General features: G+C 38.4%; 1 protein-coding gene across 5 annotated transcripts in view; it reads right to left on the bottom strand.

Moving 5' to 3' along the window:
- Window positions 1-26,348, bottom strand: part of ARHGEF7 (Rho guanine nucleotide exchange factor 7) — a 125,851-nt gene that overhangs the window by 26,863 nt on the left and 72,640 nt on the right. For all 5 annotated transcript variants that reach the window (XM_037375897.1, XM_037375895.1, XM_037375898.1 and 2 more), the window contains 7 exons: window positions 25,911-26,005; window positions 25,533-25,628; window positions 17,355-17,477; window positions 7,039-7,177; window positions 6,066-6,125; window positions 4,716-4,862; window positions 2,760-2,846 (listed from right to left, as the gene is read on the bottom strand). In XM_037375897.1, coding sequence (XP_037231794.1) covers window positions 2,760-2,846; window positions 4,716-4,862; window positions 6,066-6,125; window positions 7,039-7,177; window positions 17,355-17,477; window positions 25,533-25,628; window positions 25,911-26,005 — 747 coding nt within the window. The remainder of the gene's footprint in view (window positions 1-2,759; window positions 2,847-4,715; window positions 4,863-6,065; window positions 6,126-7,038; window positions 7,178-17,354; window positions 17,478-25,532; window positions 25,629-25,910; window positions 26,006-26,348) is intronic.

Below are 26,348 nucleotides of genomic sequence, written 5' to 3'. Positions count from 1 at the left end.
GTCAGTATAGGATAACTTTCTGGCCTGTTATAAACAAGAATAAATAAGACTGAACATTGTCAAGATGAAAGGCTTCACCAAAATTGCAACTTTTATAATGTTAAGACAGATCCTGTATTCTCCTGCACAGAAACACTATTCAGCACATGCTGGCAAAAGCGCAAATATTATGTCCTGTGGAATTTTGGCTCCAATGGAGGGAAAAGGAAAAAAAAAAATTCTTTCCTAATGACTGTAGAATGGACAAAGGTTTCTTAGAAGCTTGGAATCTAAAAATCACTTGGTATTCTGTATGCACAGAGCATGCTCAAGCCCAAGATGTCAAAGAGAAAGGAAGAGCTTTCTTGCAACAGCTTCCCTACTGGAAGAAACATGGTGGCATTGCGCACTACAATGCAGCCTAAAATTCTCTTGTTTTATTGTGTTTACTGGTTCATGAATAAGACAGCACACAACCACAATGAAAGAGAGGTGCTAGAACTGCTGACATAAGTGGAAAGGGAATATAGGGATACACTAAGCAGGGAGGGAAAAAGAATAAAGTCAGAAAAACATGGAGAAAATGGAAATGAACTTGTGAATTATTTTTATTCCCTTTCTTTGAACAAACAATTGTGAAGCCCTCCTGTGAAGTATGGTCTCCATCTCTTGTGACTTCAGTTTAGCACTACTGAAAGTTCTCCCCATTAGTTCATGTGGCAGATATCAGCACTATCAACCAGAAAATCTGAAGCCTGTGATAACTGTAGTATTCAGAAATACAGGGAGGGCGTAATGTAGGATGACTGAGGGAGCTGCATCATCTTCTGTCCATATCCATCCCAGTTCTGAGAGCAGTATCTCAGGAAAAAAGTCTAGGCAGCCCATGCCATGCAACCCAGATGTGGTTCTGAGCCACTGTCTCAGACACAAACAGTGATAAAATAAGTTTATCCTTGCTGTGAATATGTAATCATAAAAATTTGAGAAGCTCTCAGTGTTGGGAAAAGTCACAGGAGGGGTTACAAGGAATTAAGAGTTTTACATTCAGAGGGTTGGATGGTGAACACTAAGAAAGGGCTGTGGCCATACTGAATAGAAGTTGAAGACACATGCACAGAAAATTGCTTATTTACTGAACAATGCTGTGCAGCTGGAGGACGAGGTGGGAGGGAAGAGGAAGAACTCTAAGTGATGTACAATAGGAGAACAAAATAAAGCCTGAGGGATTTTTTCATTTCATACTGTTTCCTTGTTAACGTGCCAAATTTCCAGTCAGTTGCCTTTGTAACCAGTACACAAGAATCCACCTTCATCAGAAATTCTGGATGTGCCACTGAATACAGAGCTCACCTGCCTTTTCTAGTACCTTTTTCCATCCATGTTGAGACAAAGCACTGGCCAAAAATTCTTAAGAGCAGCACAAGGCTAACAAACTTGATTGCCTACCTGAGCCACCTAATACAACACTGCCTCAGACAAATCCAGCTACTACTGTGGCAGGTAAGATAGGAAATCAAGACATGGCATTTTGAGTTTATTTGCTCTGAACAAAACAAAAAACGTCACACAGTTTGTGACTGGCTGTGGCTGATCACATAGGAACCCCGAATGACTGTGTTTCAGCATTCCCTCACAGCAGGTGAATCGCTGCTCAGGAGACAGGAACAAACTGCTCCAGAGCCTGATTTACAGAAGTAGTTACAGCAGGTGAGAACTCTGGTTCCTTTTAGAACTTTGCTGCAGTTTTTCCCTTGCTTTTGGTGCTTTACCGTAATGTCTGGAAACCACGTGGCAATACTGGAAGAACATACATAAAAATTTCAGGAAGTCGTGGACTGTGCATTTGCTTTAACTTCACCTCTCAGGGGTCTTTGCAACTACACACCCAAAATGCAAGAACTTCTGCAAAATGTATTCCAGTGGTACAGGGGAGCCAAGCCAAGTGGCACTGATCCTCCTGCACTATAGCAGGCTCGCTCTATGTCTGCAGTGCCGTAACAGGCACAAGTATGCAGCTAGGAATCATGGTAGAGAGCTCGAAGACACTGCCTACCAGCTGTGAGCAGAGATCTGTCAAGTGCAACACCCGGTGCCAAGGTCCTGAAGGCCACACTGTACACATTTTGGGTGGTGTTACATCCAGCTAGGTCGAGGCTGCAGCCAGGGACTGAAAGTCAGTTCATGCACTTGATCTGCTAGAGTAGTTGGAGCAGATCAAATGCACTTTTGGAGCATGCCTTCTAGCTTCATCCAGAGGGAATCCACTCTGTGAGCCCTGAAATGACTTCTACACAGTGACTCAAAGATCCTTAAACAGAGAAACCTAGAAGATTCATTTCAAAAGTGACAATTCAAAAATAACACACTAATGTAGATGTGCCTGAAGAAACAGATGGTAACAGCCTAACTCACACCAATGAAAGCTTGAGAGTACAGTATAATTTTGGTGATACTCCAGTAGCAAAGAGCACTAACAAACCTGTACAACAGCATTGTTTTGCTACGCAGGTCCAAAAAGCCACTGATACTTCCTCTCATTAGCTACTACTAATAAGGTTAAAAAACCCCTTGCTGATAGTCACAGCTGCAAAAATGAAACCCTGGGCTTCTAGCCCAGAATTTTATAAAACAGATGACCAGTTCTTATTGCAGAAATTACCTTTAATGTTTACAAATGCAGGCATTTAATAATCCTTCCAAGTTTCCTATGAAATACCATTTGGAAAAAAACCTGCACCCCACCACATTTACACACATATGTACACGTATTACTTTACCTGATAGATAAACCCACTCATTCTCGGGCTGGCAGACAACATTAGCAAAATGTTAGGGAAGAGAAGAAGATACCTTTCATTCTTTTCCTTATCAAAAAAAGAAAATGAAAGAGTAAATACAACATCACAAGCCCCCTCCCCCGTTTTTTCTGTATTATTAAAAACTACCATCAATATTACAGCTCCGTAATTACTCCACAAATACTTGCTCCTGGCAAAATAAACTCTCCACAAAATTAAAAAAAAAACACCAAAGTGCCAGAATTACTTTATTTTTCCACTTGAAAAATGCTAGTAACACATGCCTATACTTCTTCCTGTAGAGTACAGCCTAATATTTTAAGACAGAAATTTTAGAGTCTGGGTGAAATACTGACCTTAAATAATGAACAACTGTTTTGCTGATTTCAGGAAAACCAAAATTACACATTGGACAGATTTCTTAATATAATTTAGATGGATGCTATTACTGTAATGTCAAGACCATGGGCTCTCAAACTGGAGAAATCAGATTTTTTAATTATGTTGGACTATGCCCCAAAGTAGAAAAAGAATATGAAAGAAACAATAATGCTTATATTTGCAACAAAACAACTCATTACTTTGTTCTGGTTTTAATTTGCTGGTTTCACTTATCAAGTTGTCCTTTCTGGTTTTATTTTGGGAATATTTTCATGGAAGGAGAAGGGGGGTTACTACTAATCTACTGCTGTAGACAAGCAAGGAAAGAGAGAAGCATTAAGGTATAATGTTTTAATTTTAATCACAAAAAATATATCCCTTGACAAGGCCATCATCTCAGTTTCAAGCATCTTTGCAAAACAATGCAAGTCCTTACCATGATTTAATGTTTCTATCTGGTTTTAAATAAACATTTACAAGTGTCTTATTTTTAAAAAGACAAAATGAAGTGCTTTTGATTAAATGAAGCTGTTCTATTATCTAGATTATACAGCCAAAAAGCTGTAATGCTATGCAGAAACTTCTACAAGTCCAATACATTTGACATTTTAGCTCATGACGACAGCGGAGGCTGGGTTTCATTCTGTTTTTAAGACCAGGAGGAGACACAACTGCAGAAGATGCACTATCAGCTCTACTGAACCTTATTTAACACCTAACAAAATACCTGAGAGAAATAACAGGTGACAGTTTTTTAAATATTCAGTTACATAAAAACTTTTCTCTTTCTTCATATTTATGGACATCTTTGTTCTAAGGGTGGAAACTGACTGAATGAGGTTGCAATTCAAAGCCCGGATCAAGTTCAAAGCTTCATTGATTTTACAGGGGAACAACTTACAGTAAAAACATGTCAGTAACCTGTAAAACATCTCCTTTCTTTTAGCACTTGGTTTTAAGATTCTTTTAACAGTATTTCTGGTAGGACCACCTCTTGTGTGTTCTGTTTGTTTTGTTTTTAAAAAAAATCACCCCAGACTTTGCAGCATCACTTCCAACTGTATAATGTCTCTTTATTCTATTTCTCCAAAACCACTTGGTTCTCAAGCTTGTATTTCAAAATCTATGACTTGAGCAAAGTGCCCAAAACAGCAAGGAAAGAGCGTGCCTCAGACACCTTACAAAACAAAACTTGAAAGTTTTTGTTAAGTAAAACACACCACTAACTGCTACGCAAAATGATCATGCTAACATAACTGCACATGGAAAATCCTGTTTAATTAGGTACTTTGGAAACAGTTCTGCAAAATCATCTTACTACAATGTTTAAACTGATACATTTGGTTATGTTTCACTAAATTTTACAGATGAAACCACTCATCACCTTCAAGGAAATTTATTTCAGGTTTTGTAGTAAAAGCCTTAAAACAGCGGAGAAAGATTTTAGTCTGGATTAGGGTCTCCGAAGCATTCTGTTTATTTCTACTAAGTAATGGTTATAGTTAATGTTATTCAAAATGGAAAGACCTGTAGTAAACATGAGAAGGACGTTACCTCACTTCCAGCACACTGAATCATGACCTGGGACATGTAAATCACATTGCCAAGTGTTTTAATATCCTCTCCCTCCCAACAACGGATAGCTTCTGTCAGTATTTGTAGTTCAAGTTCTTTCCGTTTCCGTACTTCTTGACATTGTGCCTAACAAACACAGGGAAAAATACCATCTCTATCAACTCTATCAATTTGGAGCAGGTTAAGGGTAGAAATACCACTACAGTTGTATTTACTGTTGTGCTTGTAGTACACAGAAGACAGCACCTAACTTGCAGCGTTTTCAATTAGATAACTATTACCGCTATTTCTTATAAAGCCAGTTTCACTAGCTTCAGTATTATTACTTTTCCTTTCAAAATACTGACTTCAGTTATTGTTCCAAATTCAGTCATAGCTCAAACTTCTCCTTTCTTTACATTTTAAATTTCTGTACTTCCAACCAAAAATGGCTAGCCCTAGCAGAAAAGATTAACAAAGCTGTCACAAATACACATGACTATACATCAGATCATCCTCCTTCAGTAAAAAGAGCTAAGCCAATTGTGCAAGCTATGAGTGTATATAACCTTGTGCACCTATTCTTATGTCTCCAACATGCCCTACTAGCTGTACTCCCATTCATTCACATTTTCCTCAACAAAAATTGTTTCCTTTTGTTTGTAAAGCACCCAATAGAATAGGATCCTCAAACCTCTTCTGAACACAGATAATGCTAAACTTCTGCTTTAAAAGTAAAAAATAGAAAATGCCAGGTTACTACCAGTACACACTCCTAACAGGAAGCACAAAACATTAAGTTTATAGTAACTGAGACTGCATTAAATATATGCTTGTTGCAGTTGAGGTGTGTTTTTTCCCCTGTTTTAAAGACAGTAACAGACAGCTCATCTGTTGAAATTAGACTTCGTGCTCCAATTGTAACTAGAAGTTTCGTATCTTCTGAACTTCACTAGCACTCTCCCCTTAATCCTCTCCCAGCTTCAACATCATTCCCCTAGAAGGAATGCCCTTTAGAAAAAACTCAGAAAATATACTCAATTGTTGTAAAGAAGCCCTTCTTCAGGACACTAGTTACGCTAGAACTAGTAGAAAAGCAGAAGCATGAGTAAGAGAGCAGACCAAGAGGTGCAGAATGCTTCGTGTGGCTCTTGCATCAATAACCTATTTGCTATAACTCCCCAGCAAATTACCATCCTTAGCCCTGCTCAAACACCAGCAACTTCCAGGCTTTCAGAAATTTCTTATACAAATATTTACTAAAAAGCTTCATTTTTTAAAGCAATAGAGGGCGATAAAAATAGAAAACATTCTATTTAAAATATACCATCTATTTTTTATCACTCTTACAGAAAGATTTTTGAAGGCAGTCATGGATTTTTGAATATCTGGACGATCCGGATGATAATCCTAAAAACAACGGAGAAAACATACATAACTTTAGTTCTAGTAAAATTGATTTAAAAAGTTTTAGAGGCATAACTGAAAACAAATAAACAATTCTGTAAAATAGAAGTTGTAGACCAATCTGCTCGCTTTTCACAGCAATCTTATTCTTACACCAAACACTGGTGGTCTTGCTTGTAGTACAAATGACGAGTCACAAAATAATCTTATACTTAAAATATAGCCAAGAAAGTTTTACAAGACCTAGTGGATAAGAGATTTTGAAATCCTATTAGGAAAGTGTTTATATTAGAGTTTTATTTGGCATGTTAGCTTTGTCTCAGACTAGATTTCTCACAAACTAGATCCCTCAGATTAGTATGTTCCGTTGTCACTGACAAACCAAACTCTGTGAAAAGACAAAGACCCATGCGCTTTCTATTTAAGTCCCTCCTTCACACTCCAAAAATCTAACTTATGAAACGCAAAGGCAGAAAACAGTAGCTCCTCAAACTCCTTCCCACACGGGAAAGGGCATTTTTGGACAGTATTCAGTAGAAGTCAAAAGGGACTATTTCGGTGACATGTTCAACATGCTGAGGTCTAAGATGAGAAGCAGCACTCCTTCTACAAGATAAAGTAGCCTCAAGTAGTATGCAGGAGACACATTCAATGCCAAGTCAACGGCAATCAAAGACCCTGGCAAGACTGTTCTAGGAGTGAGGATTAGCTTCTCTGGCTAGTTTTACTTTAAACATTCAGCTTTTACAGGAAGTTTTACTGCAGTAAGTTTCAAGCCATTGCAGCCCGTATCTTAGAAGGCTGACAGAAGAGCAAACAAATGTAATTTTGGGTCCCATCATGTTTGACATGTACCTTTAAAATAATTGTTGTCAAATCATCATTAAGCTGGAACATAAATGCTGATAAGATATACCTCCATGTGCCTTTCAAGTTCTTTGAGTAACGTGGGGTATTTATCCAGACGCATAAAAGGTTTGCTGAGGCCCGTGGTCAGTACAAGGATCCCAGGGCTGTTGGCACCTTTCATCTCCATGAATTCTCCTAGCTCCTCACTGTGTACACAAAATATTTAAGCAAATTGAGACCAAATTACCAAGACAATTAAAATTACATGGAATTCTTCACTTCAGTCTTTCATCTGCAAAGAATTCTTCCAATAAAACATGAGGCCAAATAAATAAAAAAGTAATTGAAGTACAACTCCAGTACTGCAATCAGTATCTGCATTAAATAAAATACAGGAACAGAGACGTGTGCGGATTTGGGGTCCATCTAAGGAACAACAGACATATGTTCAAAACCACCATTCTAGGCAACTGACGCTCAAAACCAGCTCCTAAATGCTACCCCATACAAGCAACAATTACAGAATAAAGCCATTTGCACTGTATTTTATTACTCTGCTCTTTATTCTAGTAAAATGCCATCTGACCTTACAGGTGGTTTACACAGGTAATACACAAGCATAAATGAGTCAATGGTTTCACATTTAATCAAGCATTGATATTTTTAAGGTGTCAGGCACTAGCAGGAAGACACAGAATATTTCAGAACCTTTTTCATCCCACATTTACATGTTTAATGGCCTCACCTCACACGTCCAAGGTGTTACTGCAAAATGACCAACTAACCAACAGCCATACAAATGGTAGACCATAAGAGGAATAATTACTGCACAATCTATTCTCAAATGAGTTAGGGTTTCACTGAGGGTGTAATTACGCAACACTTGTTTTGACAGCAAAGCTGCTGAAAGAAATTCATGCTCGCCAAGTATCATGAACTGCCTCCCCTATCCAGATGTTTTTTCATAATTGAATAATTTCTAAGAACTGGCCCAAGTCCTCAACTTTTTCATTAACTCAGTTAAAACAGCAACGTATCCTGGAAATTTCAGCTTACTCTGCTATCAAGGAAACTTAAAATAGATGCATCTTCTGCTTCCTTATAAAGCAGAGATTTCAGAAGACCATGGTAGAGGACAAGTTTTTCAAGACTTTAAATGACCAGGAATAAAATGAGCCCTCTCTGTGGGGAAAGGAAGCCATGGTAACATCTGGGCTGCTTTCCAGGCTTCAGAAAATACAAGTTGCAGAAGAACATGGGATTCTAAAGACAAAAAAAATCTAAATAAAGGAAACTGAGAGCCACTTATTAAAAAAAAAATATAACATTCATTCAAGCTGTGTCATTCTAGACATCTGCAGATGAGGTTGCTCATGTTTTGAGGCCCTGTTGCATTACATTCACTAGTTCTCAAAAAAAACCACAACAAAACCCACTACTACCATGTGACAGTAAATTCTACTCTAAGATATCCTGAAAGTCCTTACTTTCTACGGCTTAACAGCATTACACCCCTGTAAGTCAGAATTACTACTACAACTTTTTTCCCCTCCCTGGTGATCGGCATAGTCTCATTTCTCAAAGGAAGCCTTAGCCAGCTATCAGCTTCAGTACTTTTAGGAAGTGTAAAAACAGTGTCAAACACCAAAAGCAATAAGGGAGGAAACACTTGTACATTATGGCCTCAGTAACAAAGAGGGAAGGGCAAGGATCTCCAAACCTATGACACAGTGTTTTCATGCAGAAGTGAAAGAAAATCTTGACCTGCTCAATTTCCCTAGGAAAAAAACACTGATAGTACACTGCCGTAATACACATGCTCAGTTACTAGTGAGTCATGCTATACAAAAGCATTACATAGGAGTAAGACAAAACAGACCTCTTCAGACACACACACACACTCTCCTTTCCATTTCAGAACAAGTGACACTTTGCTTATTAATGTCATTTGTCCAAAAGGAAGAGAGCAGAATTAGAACATGAACTGTGACCCCTCCATCCCAATGTAAGTGCTTTACCCACCATCCCACCCGGATCTCTCTCCTTCCAGCTCCTAAAGCTTCCCCAGGTTCACAGATGAGAAAGTACTTTTTCCTACAGTTACTCCAAAGTTTACTTGTCTTCATATTAGTTAATTGGTGTTTATTTACAGTACCTTGCTTAAACACATCCAGCAACGTTTCTGCATTGTCAGTTCCAGCACAACCTTATGCCACCTCTTTTAGAGCAGCACTCCACCCCCATTTTGACTAGGTGCCTGCATTTGTGCAATTTCTGCTGTATTCAACTGCAGAGCTGAGAAATCAGCGAGGGGATTTCCCAACACCTGCTTTGCATTTTAAAGATGCAAAAGGCTTCCCGTGTTTGACCATGCCCATAGCTCCACTAAGCAGACCTTGCTACATCCCTCTCAAGCAACATTTATCAGCAACACCAGGCCTTCTAAAATGAGTTTGTGCCATGATCAGGTTTTAACCAAAATGAAAACCCACTGAAAAACCTCCTACAGTACCTTGCACGAAGAATTATGATAATGCAACACAGATAAACCTGAGTAATCTTCTAGCTTGAATTTAAAATCAACTAAATCTGGCCAACTCTGAACATCTAGAGTCTGATGACTTCCCTTGCCTTAGACTTTCTTGGTCACAGACCTCACTCAGCATAAAGTCACACCAACTTCAGAAATTAACTGATTCTGGTGGCACCCTAAATATGACTAAGGATTCTGACTCACATTTTGGTTTTACAGTGTTACCAACTATTTATTCATCATTCAGGCTAATTCACTGAAACATTAAGCTGCATGGCTATGGTATGGTGACACATCCTCTCCTCCTGACCCTGCTAAAAGGGAAGAAGCTGTTTCCAGCCAGTGATGAGGCAGACAAATGATGCTATGGCACATCATTTCCAATACCAAGTTTCACCTGTGAAAGCCCTTCTGTCAGAAGGTACTCAGTGGTTTTAAGTCTCAATTCACTGTGTATATGACACTGATCATGTGTATGCCACTGCTTTTTTTGGTCTTATCCATTAATTCCCCCTGTAAACACCCTCCTTCATCCACGTCAGCATCATAAAGTAGAATTACATATGGCACTTGATAAGTATCTTCATCTATTTTAAGGTAGACATTTGCTACAAGAACCAACAGCAAGTAACTGTTTAAACTCATTCTTTGCATTTTGTTTGCTTCAGCCCCAGCTGCCTAACTTTATCAACTATTCCCCTTCATGTTATCTGCTGTTCTTTCCCATTTCAGGCAGCATAATCCATACGCATATCTGCACAGATTCCCTTTTCTTCCTGACATAGCAGTATGTTCTACAAGACATGCCAAATGCAAATACCATTTGGCCAAAGGCCATTCAATCTAATATTGTTCTAACAGTGTTAATTTTTGCCATTAGAGTACAAAGAGGCAAGCCCCCCCCCCCCCCCTTCCTAATAACTTCAGCCATTGCCTTGCTGCTGGATGCATACAAGCGCATTATATTCATAGTATTTGCTGAGCTATCCACTAACACAATGCTTGTGCTTCTTCCCCCCCACCCTTTTTTTGTTTGTTTTTTTTGGTTTTTTGTTTTTTTTAAATTTAATGCCTCTACAGTAGGAGGAGCATCAGTTACCATTTCACCCACATTCACATTTTTAATTTGCATTATCACTGTTCCATTTCTTCCCAACTTCGGCATTATGAAATGGATGTGAGAAAACAGGAAAAAAACCTCACTGTAGCCTGAATTAACACTGACTACTTGGAAACCCGAAACAAAATTCTGATATTATCTTGTTTTCACTGTCTACTCTGCAGTGCGTTTAAGTAAACACACTGTGGTTACGCAATGTTGCAGCAGTTTCCAGGCCATTCACTGCTCTTTGACGCAAGATACTTTGCTGTATATTACCTCCTTTTTACTTAATCACAGTATAGGAACCTACAAAGCAAGTTTAAACCTCAGCTCACTTGAAATGTACACAAAGTCCTGAAAAACAGGCTTAGCAATGGCATCATCAGGAAACCTTTTCAAGGGAGCAGTGTTAATAGGTGTAATTAAAAGTGAATGACGTAGCTTTTCTCTCAACATTCCCAAGAGGACAATGTTTCCTTTCATACACTTCTGTGCTTCCCTCTGACAAGTTTGGACATGCCAGCTTGTTCAAACGCTAGTATGAACACACATTTTTAATACAATAGTACCCAAAAATTTTGTCTGAGCAGTTCCATCACGTAGACCCCATTAGTAGTCTACTCATGCTAAACTGACCTGCTACTTCTGCAGCTTTGTGGACACAGGCAAAATGGATGTTCCTTTAACTCAAGGCTTAAAGCAAGCATCCTTCATTTATTCACAAAGGACAAATACAATACAGGGCATAATGGAAAGGTTTACTTTCAATAAAGTATGGGTCAGTTAAAATACTGTTTGAATATGACAACAGCTCACAATTGTTTTTTAATTAACTGCAGCTTAAAAAGTCCATGTCATTAGCTTAAAAGCACAGCTGCTTTGCGAAAGACAAGACAGACAATGGCTATTTCATGTCACAGTTTCAGTCACTGCCTGCAATTACCACACTCTCCTAGGTAGTCTATGCTAAATAAAACTCCAGCCCACAGCTAGGCAGTGTATTTTTTTAAAAAGGTATCATTTAGCTGAACAGGAAAAACTTTTGAACGGTGAAATCATCAACTTAGGCAGTTGTGACTAAATAAGTAGCTTTTCAGAAAGAGGCAGCTGAGATTTGAATTCACTACTTGCGTCATTTTACAGAATAAAATGCAGAGAAGCATACAGAAGCGCTGTGTTTCATTTATCCCGAAATCTCGAACTGAAGAGTTCTCCCCACTCCAGACTAGTTAGTTCACAGCTTGAGACACTTTCAAGGTCACCATGAAAAGTGTCTTTAAGCCCTATTAATACATTCAAATCTTTCTTAGTACAACTGCCTCAAAAGCTGCAAATCAAATTGCGCGAAGGGAAGACAAGTACAGATGTGCCTACAGTAACGGAAGGCAAAAAAAAAAGCAAGCCATTTAAACTTGAGGAAAAGCAGATCCAGGAACTAGAACATATACATTTAAAGTCACAACTTACACTTCTGAAGTAGGTCTTTGTTTGTAATAGATGGAGCACGAGCTATCGCTGCTGAGGGGTCTGAGGACTGCACACAGGCACCGCATTTTGAGAACGCTGTGGCACAGCGTGGCTCAACAACCCCTCAACCGCAGCTTTTAATTTCCTAGTGCTAAAACTTCCCAGTCAAGCTCCTCTCCCGGGGACTGTTGCTTGGTGTATGACATCAGCCTGCACACTTGCAGGCTCAGGGATGCACCAAAGTGGGGGAGGCACAGAGTTTTCTGACTCAAGCTGATTTGTATTCAACGCTCCAGTTACTTGGAGTAATTTGTGATGTTTCAGCTCCACACATTTTATCCAGACTGCTAGGTCTGTGATGCAAGTGTAGAATATGCTTGGGACATGTTATCTGAGAGAAGAGAAGAATCTTGCAAAATTAACATCTGAACAAGCAAAGATTTGTGAATAGCTTTCTTGCAGCTGAGAACTGGCTTGATACTTAACAAAATAAAAATAGCAGGTGTATATTACTATTTTCTGGCTGCCTTATCATCAAATTGTATTCTTTTGGAAACATTTTTCTTCCATTTTCTTTTAAAATAAACATACTGTTGTTTAAACAAAGTAAAAAAAGCTTAAAAACCTCTCACCCCTCACCCCCCAATAATTATATATTTAATGCTGATTACCTCGAGTCTGTACTCTCCATATTTCTTCACAAGAGTTTTATGTCCACTGATCAGTGGGCCCTGAGACTATTATTTTTTTTAATTACATTATCCATTCTCCAGTCAGTTCTACACTCATGTATCCTTCCTCTTGTGATTGTGGATACAGTCCACAAAGTCTCAGTCCTAGCTTCTGTCTCCTCTTTTTCTTGGCTGGAGTTTCTCCTTGCAGTAAGCACTGTGATCATCCCCAGGTAGTCTCGGCAACACGAGGTGTTAGCTATCTTTCTCCACTGCAATTACCCATTTCTATACTTGTATCCAGCTGGGTTTTTTAATTTGAGACAAATTCATTCTTTCACACCTTAGGTTGCTCAGCCTGTTTCTTCTCCTACTAGAAGGCAAGCATGTCTATGATCAGAAGGCACACACAGAAACCAATGCTACTTTGACTAGACACTATGCCCTCAAGGCAGCACTGCTCTCACCAGCTAGCAAAACTATCTCCTAAAATAATACTGTATTATTATATTGGATTACCTAGGGAACTGGGATCTCCGAGCAAAACTATGGGATATTAGAAACAAACCTCATACAATGGAGCCAAAGAAAGTATGAGTGTTACAGAATAAGTAAATGAAATAGGGATCGCATACAGTGGCACTAGAGCCGCTATGACAGAAGGGAACAAGGAGAACAAGAGGCAGTGGTGGAAACATGCGAGATGCTGAGCTTCATCAGAGCCACCCCCAGCTGTACCCAGCAAACTCCACCCCTTCAGTTCTAGCCAGTGGCTTAAGACACAAATTATAAGAAATGATGACAGACCTAAGGAAAAGTGACTTATTTCTTCAAAATTATTGATTGATTACACAAAGAATTTTATTTCTGGGAAAAGAATCCACGCAACAGCTCTGAAACAATTTGAGGCAGAAAGTACCTACCAAATTTCAAGATTCTCTACAACTGGAGAAATATGTTGAGTATCAAGTCTAACGCCTTGGCTAAAACAGTCCCACAACTGGAAGGAATAAGAGAAGCCGTTCCGAAACTTAACAGATTTTTTTGTTGTGATTCTCAGGCAAATACAACCTCAGAAGCATGCAAGTCTGGAACCTGAACTCCTGTATGTATTATTAGCTTTTATTCTCATTTCTTCATATTCACATACACTCAGGTCTCTAACGATACTCATTTCAGTAGTTCAACTATTAATTATAAACTTCAGGAAATTAAAGATGTTTGCAGCTTTGACGATTTGAACATGTAAAATCTCTTTATTTATTAAGTACTATAATTAACCCCCTTCATCCCCAACTGTGTATTTATGTAAACAGGCATCAATGAAAACATATGAGCATATATCCCCTTATTTTGTAATAACCGAAGAGAAGCCCCCACATTGCTGCTACATATGATCAAGAAGCAAATAAAGAAGAGAAAGAGGAAACAGGGTTGGTATTCATACTGAAGGGTATTTAAAAAAAAGGAGAAAGAAAAAGATGACAGTCACATTCCAATTGAATGCCCTTCAGCCCCATACCAAGTACTGCTATTTAGAACTGACTTCACAAAAACGCTATAGTCAAAACCTCCTTTTTTTGAAAAAGTCCAAAAAATTCTAAGTTAATATCACGTTTTATCTATACAGATGCATACAACAGAGTCTTTACCAGGTGTCAATGACATTTTAAAAAGTATTACAACACTGCTCTAAGACCATGCTTGACATGCCTCAGAAAATGACATATAAAAACCTCATGTGTAAAATTCCAAACCAGATGCTTATAATTTTGATGTTACAGTGATCCAACTGGTTAAAGAAACAATACAGTTAATGCTTCTAAATAACAGTAAATTTCCTTTAAGTTGTTTTCAGTCAGCAACAGTAGAAACACAATAATATAACTAGTATATTTTATATAATAAAAAACCGAACTAGTTTTTGAAGTTTCACCTAGAGCAATTCTGTAGGTTTTTTGTTGGTGTAGCTCCCACCAAAAGGAAGTGAACTTTAATAAACTGCAGAAAATACTAATTTTGTGGTATAAGAATCTGATTTTAAATTATCTGCTAGGGTGTTTGGTTTTTTTTGCAGCAAAGCTTTTAGAAGCAGTTAATGCATATGTGTTCAGTTTATGAAGTGCACAGAGTTCATGGCAAAAAATAATCTGCTGTAGACAGTTAATTTAAGTTCCAAATCAAACTGCTCCAGACTGTTCCTTTTTTTCTCTCTAAACTGCTACTGAATAGCACAGCTGTTACAAACATGATATTCAAATCCAAGACCTATTTCTCTGCTATATTTTTGCCGGTTTGAAAACACACATAATGCTTTTGGACACTCTGCTAAAACTGTATCACAAAGACAGTCAACAAATCACCAGTTTCTTAAAAAGAGTCTAAACCTTGGTTTTTGATGTCTGAAAAAATGCAGTTCAGTATTATCTAGTATTAACCCTAGTGTAGTGGTTTTATTATTACTACAATCAGGACTATCCTCAAACCTTACAGTAATTTTTACATTAATGTTTATGAGGGATGCTTTCACACACTAAAAACATCTCAGCTAAATAGACAAGGAGCCAGTTCTGAGTATTTTCCTTTTCTTCATGCCTGAAACAGTTTATTACTCCTCTCTTCCCCCCCTACACCTTTAAAACAATGTAGTTAAAAGCTTTCTGAGAAGAAAAGGTTCAGAACTGCTTACAGCCACCTTCAGATTTCTTCATGGCAGCCAGCTCAAGCAGGTTTTTTAGCCAAGCCACTTGCTACCTACAGCAATGTTCAAAAATGAAGGGCTAGAATAATAAAATAGGCATAATGAAAAAAACAACAACAACGGGATTCACTTCTGTTGACTCATGCCTGGCAACACGATAGCATTAAATAAAGCTGCTTATCACAGCTTGTCTCCCCTTGAGCTATCTCTTATGAACAAGACAATTGCTTTGAACTTACTTCAACAGCACATTACTTAACTGTTCTATTATACTTATATTGACTCCACCAGGATTTGATAGGGAGCTGACTCCACAGATCAGAAGCTGAGTTTTTCTTGGGACAACTTACGCACAAAGCAACAGGAGGAGGAGAAATACTTCTCCATTTGCAAAACAAAATGGCTTTCTTCCTCACATTTCTATCACGGTTTCTTCAGACATAGCTATTCCCTGTGTTTTCCAAAAGTTCAGAGAGCTAGGACATTCTTTTACAAATATCTCCAAATCTTAAGAAATGTAGACGATCACTTGGCTATCACTTGCCATCTTCCATCTATACATTAAATCCCAGACTTCTGTATAGAAAGAGCATAAAAATGTGAACAAACAAAAACTTTAAGCCTAAGAGTATTAAAACCCACATAGGTATGGATCACCTAAATATTTACCATTTAGAGTAAGTGATACTGGAAGTAGGCCATTTGAAAGAAAACAAACGCTACAGGGTTTCATCAGGGAGTTTTAAACATTTTTTTTTTTTTTAAGTTTAATTTGTCATTGCTTCTCAAAAATCCTTCTTGCTGGCTATATTGCAATGCAATTTTTCAGCTTTATTTTTCAAACTGGTGTTGGAACACAGTTACATGTCTTACTAATGTAAGTGATAGTTCATCATAGTATTTGGTAGCTAGAAGGTTTATTTATAATATTTTCAGTTGAGCTTACAAATACACCACATAGTGTTGCTGTTTAAACAAAATGTGAGTTCTTGGAAGACGCTACCACTATAGCAAACAAATCAGTTATGCTTCTTTTTTTAGGGAATGTTAAGAATATACAAAATATCTCTACTTTGGTCCATCACATCAATACAAAAAAAAAAAAAAAGGGGGAGGGGGGTTGTGAAGCAAGAAGAACAGACATCCTGCTAGAATTTGTCCTGGAAGTTCATGGTTCTGTCCTGCACCACAAGCAAGCATAGAAAGCCCTGAAGTAACAGCTGCTTTAGCACATGCTCATCAGAAGAATACACAGGAAAATTTTGTGAAACCTGACTTCTTTAATCAAATTCTGGCCTCAACACTCTTCCCTCAAGGTGACACAGGGCATGTTCTATGCAAATTCAAAGTCTATCCCAAAGCTGAGCAACCTACATCGTATTAACTCAGCATCGTGCTTCTTACACACAGAGGAAACACCAATCTTGTAGACTTGAAAAGCTCACACTGCTTTAATATTACTCAAAAGTAAAGCTAAGGGTATACCATTATAAAGTATATACAAGTGTACAGGCTTTTAGAGGGGTAAGTTAAAATTCACCATCTAAAAAGCCTACTAGTAATCATGTCAATTATGCCATGATTTCACAAACTTGTTTTGTTCTCGACATTTTTAAAATGAAGATGACTGTCAGTACAGTTTGCTTATGTAGTCAGAGTCCAGCATGTGTTTTTAAATGAGAAAACTCTCTCAAGCGATTGATAACGCACTGCCAAAAGCAACAAGCTGGTCTTGATCATATGGAACAGCTCTGTGTTGTGGTGGGTTTTTTCCTTTATTTTTTTTTCCCCTTAAACATGCTTTACTATACCAAATCTGTGTCAAGAGAGACATCACAGCTTTACAACATGAGTATATTCTATGCACTTTTTTTTTTATCAGACTTAAAAAATGGCAAAGTGAACATACCTGTGTTCTGTGAGAACATTTACCGCTGATGGATGGTTGGCACAGTATGCAAGGTATAAGCCTTTCATTTGTGGCATCAAATTTAGAAAACATCCTCCAACTCTCTGCTGAGCTTCAGGTAACCTAAAAAACAGAGTAGTAAAGAAGAAATCACTGTAATACCAACCAGACACAGAAATAAATTAAAGCCTGGAAAAGCAGCGTATACTGGAGTTTTGTTTTGTTGTTGGGTGGTGGGTTTGTGGGTTTGTTGTTTGGGGTTTTTTTTATGCTGTTGGTTTGTTGTTTTTTTCCAAATAAAAATCAGATAGGTTTCTGTTGTCACTGACCAGCAACCAACACCTTTTTCTTCCTTCTTTACAGCTTCACAGCTTACCTATAACTGTCAGGCCCGATTATGCCACCACAGTATAGGCAGAATATGGTATATACCTATAAGACAGTCATTCAGCAGAACTTTTTCAAGAACTAGTAGTAGTTAGCACCTTTCTTAGGAGTTTGATTTTTAGTCAATATACCTACCTGTTAGAACAGTTTACTATCCACTTATATATGCCATGCCAAATCTTAAAAGCAGTATTTCAGCACTTAGACAAAAACTGAATGGAGCAGTAACAGGACTCTCTCCCTCTACCCTACACTAGCAGAGATGATAAATCTTTTAATAAATATTTTAAGCCTAAGTATCATATTAAGCTCTGATAGCACATATAGAAGCCAGTCACAGTGCAGTAACAGGCTGTTTTCACACAACTGTCATTAATCTGTGTTTAAGGACCATAAAGGACTTTTATGTTGGCTTTTAACTAGGGAAAGAGTGCTGCTTTACCACCATCAGTACAGAAATACTTTCTATACCTCATACTTACTTCATCTTTCATGCTCAAATGCACCACACTTGCTAAGCAGTGAAGAAAAATTTCACAATTCTGTTCAGAAGAGCTTATTTTTCCTAGCATAGAACGGTGCTTAAATAACAGAAGGCTCAGTGACTAGCAAAAAAAGATGACTCGGGAAGCGAAAGAGTATTTAGAAGAAAAGCTTACTTGCACACAGTCAGTGAACCTAATGAACTTTGATTAGGTTTGTCAGAGAAATATGTGCATATTTATTCATATAAATAAGGGAGGACAGGATATGAAGAAAGATAATATGATATACACAGTGTATTGTTCAAAACTTTTTTAGCAGAAACTCATCTAAAATTGCAGTAAGAAAATATTTGGAGCATAAATATTTGAAATTGCCCATCTGACACCCACTTAGAACCGGTACGATCAGCAGAAAGTAAAAGTCTGACTTCTGAGTTTGCATCTGTACAAGCAGGGGGGAAGAGGAGAAAGAAAATTGCAACTCTTCCAATCTTATTCTTAGCATCTCCTTAAGCTGCATACTTCAGATGCAAATAAGGGCACACTCACATTCTTTTTTAAAATCTAAAATTATTTTCAAATTGAACACAACTGATGGGAAGAAGCATACACTCTTAACTCGCCATGCTTCTTTCCTGCTACTATATCACCATTCTCAGAACCACTCAAAAATATCTATACTAGATTGCTTCCTATGTGAGAAAGAATAAATTGGACAAACAAGTGAACAATGTTGTAAGGGTGTCAGAAGGGATGAAACCCTATGATTTTCTACAGAGCAACTCCCACTTGAAGGACTAAGCCTCTTCAGCAGTAGGTTGTATGGCAGTAGCTGACCGTGTAACTCATGCTGAAGTCAACCAGAAAATGGGACACCAGGTTTTCATCAACCCTAGACCACAAGCTTATCTGACACCTTGTCCAAACCCACTGCAAGATAAAATGTTTCAATTCTCCATACATTTCCTCTCCTTGCAGAGACTGCATCTCCTAACACAAGTCTTTGCTTCTTTGTGAGATGAGACAAACAGTGGATTTTGTTGTTGTTGTTGTTATCCATTTAACTACTCTTAAAACCAATATTCCACACTGTTCTAAAGCTAGATAAGTAAGTCCTCAAGTAAGTACTCAACTGACATACTGTTAGCACAGTCAAAGGGCTTCACACTAACTAATATTAGTTCCAACAATTCTCTCTGGAAGAATATCGTTTTTCTAATTTAAAAAAAATGTATTTTTTTTAAAAGTGAAGATTTTCTGTAATTGTCCTGAGCATGTACATACAGTTTCTAACCAAGAATATTTAGTATGTTCCCTCTGAAAGAGTGAGAGGCATTCCAGTGAACTTCAGTGGAAAACAACCATTCAGCTTTCCATGACAGCTGCTCCTCTGGGCAGGGGGTGCTCAAACACTGTCATCTTTTCCTACTCCTTAGGTTTGCCCATAGTAGTTAAAATTCAAAGTTCATCCCCAGAAATATTCCCGCAAATTTCAATACAGTAAGTCTGTCTCCAACTAAGCTGTTCAGTCCCTCTGTACAGTATGGGAAGGCCTACCCAATGAAGTCAAAAATTAACCGTACAAGTGTTCAAAATGCAAGGTGGGGAAACCTTTCCTTATTTGAAAGCAACACTCACTACAGACACCCAGGAAATGACAGCTGAATCCCCAGCTAGCACATCGTGCCAGGTACTCTCCCATCACATTACCAGTGCTCCTTACATTAAAGGCTGGGGTCCGTGGTTTACTGTCTTTCATCTTTATTTCTCTTCCAGAAAAAAGTTCAAATTCTGAAATCAATAGAGTGGCTACGTTTCCAGGGATTTAGGAGAAAACCAGGGGCATTCCCCAGCATACTGAGCAATGCTATTCTTACAGCCTTCCAAGCAGCATTTCCTGCCTAGCAGCTGGTCCCCTTTAATAAATCTAAACATGAACTAATAATACTTTCTTCAAGTAACAGATGCAGCAAAAGTCTCAAACTGTGAAGATGTACTCAAGGCATATAACTCAGTATAAAATAGTCAGAGGCCCCAGTAAACAGTTGCTGAAAATGATTAAATTCCTTTTTGTACTTAGTGCCAGGGCAGGGGTGGGGGGGTAGGGAAAGTGAATTAGGCTGTTCATACCATGCAGACATCTGTGTCTTCTCAGTCTGCTGTTCTTTTAGCAGAATGAAAGACTGACATTTTCTTTTACATGTTGCACATGCATTGCAACTTCATACTGCACGTTCTTTGTTGAACTAAGTTAATTAGTGGACTTCATGAGGGGGTTGGCAACTCATCCCCTTTTACTTTTCTAATCCATGCATTAGTCACAAGTGTTCTGCTATTTCTAGAGCAACAATTAATAAATTATCTGTATCTCCTTTAACTGCTGAAAAACTAACAGTTTAATGCCTATCACTACATGATATAAAACTTTTAGTAATTAGTGTTGTATAAAGAGCACAGCTTTTTTACAATTTATACCAAAGCTTTCATCCCAATATTCTCATATTTGATACTTTAACTAAAGAAGAATCACATAAGTATTATATATGCATAAAAGTGATAGCTTCAGTTATGAAAAGGCCAAAGGTATGTTTTAATTTCATTTACAGCATCAAGAGAACCATAACAAAGCCTCTGCTGTTGTACACATGCTACAGGCATCATCATACTACTACATCTAAACTACCTAACATCATCTGCTTGTGGAGTTACATCTGACAGCTATCAGTTCTGTTTCTCCAGACTTAAAACAGATTCCCACTACAAGGTATTTCAAGAAAAGAAAGAAAATACCTTGCTACTCAATCACACTTACTTTAAGATTCTATTCAAAACTGGACTAAAGTTAGACTAGCAGCCAATGGAGAAAGAATGACATTACAGAACATCCAATTATGTCTTGTGTGTTCTGAAGAAACCTGTCTTAGTTTTGGCATCAGCGGACATTACAACGTTCTGGGAAAGGCTGTGGGAACTGTGCTGAATCCAGACAAATTTAAACACAGACTAACAAAGGCAATTTTAAAACAAAAGTAGGTAACAAAATGTAATCAGCACTGTATGTTTTCTTTTTACAAGGAGATCAGATGCCCCTAAGTTTCACTTGACTGTGTGGTTAACATAAGAGCATCATGCAGCAATGTATGTCCCTGCGTATGTGCAGAACCTGCCACAAACTGGAAACTTTCAGTTATCTGGGTGGCATTTTACGGTCTTCCCCATCTTTTCCCACAGAAAGATAACTGCAGAATTTCCTGCCCCTCTCTCAGTCTCTTGAAGGAACTGGAGCATCATTGTAAGTTTGCTAAGTTTGCAGGAGATCAGTACAGAGAATGCCTTGAACTTAAAAGCTAATAGCAGAGAAGACCCACAAGAAGTGAAGGTCTGCAAAAATTAAGGGGTAATTGTGATCAGCAACTCCAAGGGATGCAGCTTGTGAACAAACACAAGATTAGATGTTATCTCATGAGGCTTCACAGTTAACAAGGTTACTAAAATAAGGGGGACACTTCACAACTTTGACCTGATGTTTGCACAAATGGAGGCATCATTCAACTTACCCACAATCCATCAGTCTAATTTTCAATGCTCTCTTCACAACTATGCCTTTCACTATTTGTCTATTTGCTTCACCTCTCAGACATCACTTAATACACACGTTTGTTTCAGGCAATCTGAGACACTGTGTTCAAACTCACTTAATGATAACCTTATTTCTGTTGATATTCACAATAACCAAAAGAAAGGGACAAACTGGGATAAAACTTTAACAAGCTTAATTTGTATTTATACTCCCAACACAAACCTGAAACACTGACTAGTTTCGGATTACATTTACCCACCCTCCCTTTCACACCCTGGCTTCCCCCTCTTCTTTATTCCCATTCCACTTCAGGATCATCCCAGAACATGCAGTATCTGCTTGCACTCAAACACAGAACGACATAAAGAAAAACAACACATTACTGCCACTGCAAGAACAGGGACATGAGGGAAACAGGGTAAAACCCAGCTATAGCTGTTACAGGGCAAGGAGGTAAGTCTGTGATACTACTTAAGGGACAGCCAGTGCCTTCAGTTTGCTACACAGAAGGTTATACCCAAGCAGTCCACGCAGGTTGGCGTCACCAGCCAGCCTGCGTGTCACATGCTTCCCCTTAGTGAGAAGTACAGCCACAGACTGATAGCTTCTGTCCCCAGGTGAATGGAAGTTTTTTGAGCAGTAAACATCTGTTCAATCACCTGCTACAAAAACACAGAAAGCACAATACTTGCAATAGAGGTCATACGTCAGCCCAGAGGTCACCTTACAGACACAGCCTTTGTTCATTCAGAGACTCCTCTGCTGTGTGAACCAATACAGAATTGATCTCGGGCAGTGGATCACAGATCTGGGAAGAAACCTAGAGCACTGGGCCACTTTTGGTATTCAACAGACCGGAGCACGGAATGCTCTTGCCCTGTTTTACTGTCAGAAATCCTTTTGCAAGCGAAGACTCTGACAGTGCCTCTCTGCCTTGTCAGTGACAGCTCTTTTCCATTCAACAAAAGAGAATGCCCTTGAAGGTGATCAGTCAAAAGAAAGCACTTTTGAAGCAGATCAACCAGAAGATTCTCACTCAATGCTAGTTAATAACGTTTCATAGGCTACTTTTGTAAATGAAAAAGAAGTATCACAAAGGTAGAAGTAATCCCAAACAAATCTGTCTGATGGTGCCCAGCATCCAGGCAGGCAGACAAGAAGTGTTCCCAGGCCTGTGACAGATGGAACAGCCCACAGAAGCACCACACTGATACTGCAACAGAGGCCAACGCAGACAAGTTGAGAGAGGACAAACCTTCAGCAATGCACCAGAAGAGCTTCAAGGCTGTGGGCAGAGTGGCACACAACTTAAAGCAAACACATCCAAACAACTACTTCCATCAAAACACAAAAAGCAACTACCACAGCATTATGTGTTCTGAGAAAAATCACAACCCCATGTTTAACAACCTGAGGATTAAATAACCCAAAGTGGTGCAGGCAAGAAGAAGAAAAGCACCAGAAAGTTCCTGTCACTGAAGTACGTGCCACGATTTGTTAAGAGAAAACTCAAATGACAAACTGGCTCAAGAGGGGTGTGGAATTGGAAAAACATTCAACTCTCACACCCAAGAACAGGAATTTGTCAAGCAAGGTAGGCTGGAAGCACTACAACTAGCAGGACATTGGCATTTGGTCGTTCTGACATGTCAAGTTAGAAAAAACACCACATTGGATGCTGCAACATGAAGTGCCTGAATGATGGAACTATAAGCTCTCTGCCAAAAATAAAATAAAATGATAAATCTATTTTCAGCCTGGGAGCTACTTTGAGTTTACAGAACAGGTTCACCAGCCAAAAAAACATGGCAAAATGACAAAAAACAAGGCAGCAGGGCAAGCAGGCTTCTACTGATGGGAATTATGATGGACTAGATTCAGAACAGGAGAAAGCTGGATGCTTGAGTTAATACACTAGGATGAAAATTAAACTGAAAATACAACTTGGAATGACCACCGTATTTATGAAATGAAAATAACACAGAATATGTGCAGTAACCCTGAGGCATCACTTCCTCTGCCCACCTACTAGCATCTACTATGTTCCTGATTTATTATGCAGCAACATTTCACTTCACAGGAAGAAGAAATTAATGGAAAGCTTTCTCATAATGTCCTTTGAGTTTAAAATCAAGGAAGGAGTTCTAAATAAGCTTTCTGAGCTTGAAACTACATTATATCCCATTAACCTACATAGCAAGTTAAAACAAAGCTTGCATTAATATTTGTTTAAAGGCATAACCTCTTCCACTCTTGTTTTTAACCACCTCAATCATAAGTTTTAAAAGATGTTCATGCAAGGTACTTCCTGATTCACAGAAACGAAACCATGATAACAAAAGAATGAGACAAAGCAGCGCACTGACAAGAAAAGACAGGAAACATTTCAGTATGTGGACAAACAGTCATTCTCCGGGATTTAGACACTTAACTGATCAAGTCTAACTTGCCAGAAAGAATATCCTTCTTTCTCAAACACAGCATGGAAGAAAGACCATTTCAAGAATGTTTCCATTCCACTGCTGAATAGTCATCTGAACTACACCATTTCCATTCTCTCTTAAAAGTCATCTAGAGGCAGAAAAGAGGGAGAGAAGCCAGGTCGTAGGAAGAAGTGGGATCCAAAGTCAGCAACAGATCCAGACATAAGTTACTGCCTAGTGAAAAATGCAGCTTGTACATTGTCATGACAAAGCTTCCCCTTCACACAGAGCAGCTCTGAGAAAGAGAGGAGGAAAGAGATCAAAACAAGACACACTAAGCAGATCTAAAAGATCACTGCTGCCAAAAGAGGCATTTTCTCCTCTGTCCAAGACATTCATTTGTGGTCACAGCCAAGTACCCCCAGCAGACTGAAACTTGTCTAAGCCTCCAGTAGCAATTCGAATTACTAACTTGGAAGAAACCAAGAAAATCTGGATTAGCAAGTTGCCTTAGCAACTTAGTGTGACCAGACAAAACCAGGACACAGGCAAAGAAAAGGTCACAACTGAGGTTAGGAACAGGAACTACACTTTTTAGTGGAGTTTCAACACTAGAATATTGTCAGGACAATTCAAGTGTGATATGCTCACATTCTTTCTTACACCACCAAGTGCTGAGGAACAAGCTGAAAAAAAAAAATCTACTACTTCAGCCTAATCTATGGAAGAAGGACAGGTGTCTTCATCCCCCTTCTTTCTGTGCTTTGTGCTTCCTCTGTTGTACAGTACAGGCATTGAGGCTATGTTTTTTGTTGTTTAGATTGCTCTTTCTGCCTGTCCTCCACTCCTCCCCCAGCACATTTCAACAGCCACCATGGCTTAGTAAGTATCCTTCTGTCCTGAACATTCTTATACAGCGTCCTTCATCCAAGTCATTTATACCCTCCACTGTTCCATCACAATGTAAGCTCCGTTCATTCTTTCTCTTTAAGAAAAGACTTAAAATTCATGCCTCCAAATAAAACACACCACTTTCTCTGCCACTTCCCCACTGATGCCACTGCATCATGGAAATTCATAAATTGTTTTGAACTATGTCAAAATTCCTACCTTTGCAACTGCATCCTAGGGCCAATATCTACCTACACAAGCAACCAATGCATTATCCAAACGTTTATTACTGTACTGCTGTAGCATCTATCCTTAAAGTGAGAAGACAAAATTTATATCAAACAATATACACAACAAATAAAAAAAAGTGCTTGTTAGAATTCTACAGTATCTGGGTATGCATAGTACTTACTTGGTGCATTCTTCTAAAGACTGTACAAGCATTTGCTGGAAAGAACTTATTTCTTCCAGATTTCCCATTAAGTATGAAGTATTTGCCGAGTTTAACCTGGAGCCAAAGCAAATAAAAGGTGTTTACTTTGTGATCATTGACTAATTGTGCTTTAATAAAACCTATAACCTTAAAAAATGCTTACCAGTTCTTAGACTGAGGACCAGACTGTTTTAGTCAGCAAGCGAACTGAATAAAAAAAAGCCCTGCCTCAAGAATCTCACAGTCCACCCAAGAAAATGCACATTGACATTGTTATTTCAACCACGCAAACCCTCTCCAATATACAACAGTTCTCAAGCTTAATTTAAAATAGAAAACCAAAACAAACTCACATACTTTTCACTGGCTTGTAACGGTCGCAGGTAGTTTGTAAGCATTGTTTGTAGCTCCTTAGCATATTCATTTTCTGTTTCTAATATATTTTGTAGCACCTACAATAAATGACAGTTTCTAATAGGTATTTAAGAGATACTTCAAAATGTTCAAATCACTACCAGTTTTAAAGGCATACTAAAATTTACTTAGTACTAGGAAAACTTAAATGAGTATTCCTATACCAAACTTAAGAATCAGCAGGTAAGAACTGAATAGTCTACATTATGAAATTCCCCAGGCAAAAACCCACCACAGAAACAATGAGGCATCCTTTAACCATAAATAAAATAAGTGGTAAATGTAGTGAAATTCCTGTTGGCTTAAAACTTTTACTGTAAAATTTGAAAGCTATACAGCATTCTTCCAAAGCTAGGGGTAATTATGCCTCCTATGTACTTC

Source organism: Falco rusticolus, chromosome 2 (assembly GCF_015220075.1).
Source record: "Falco rusticolus isolate bFalRus1 chromosome 2, bFalRus1.pri, whole genome shotgun sequence".
In the NCBI taxonomy this organism is placed as follows: Eukaryota; Metazoa; Chordata; class Aves; order Falconiformes; family Falconidae; genus Falco; species Falco rusticolus.
Note: the sequence above shows the minus strand (reverse complement) of the source record. Positions and strands in the feature narration are given on the sequence as shown.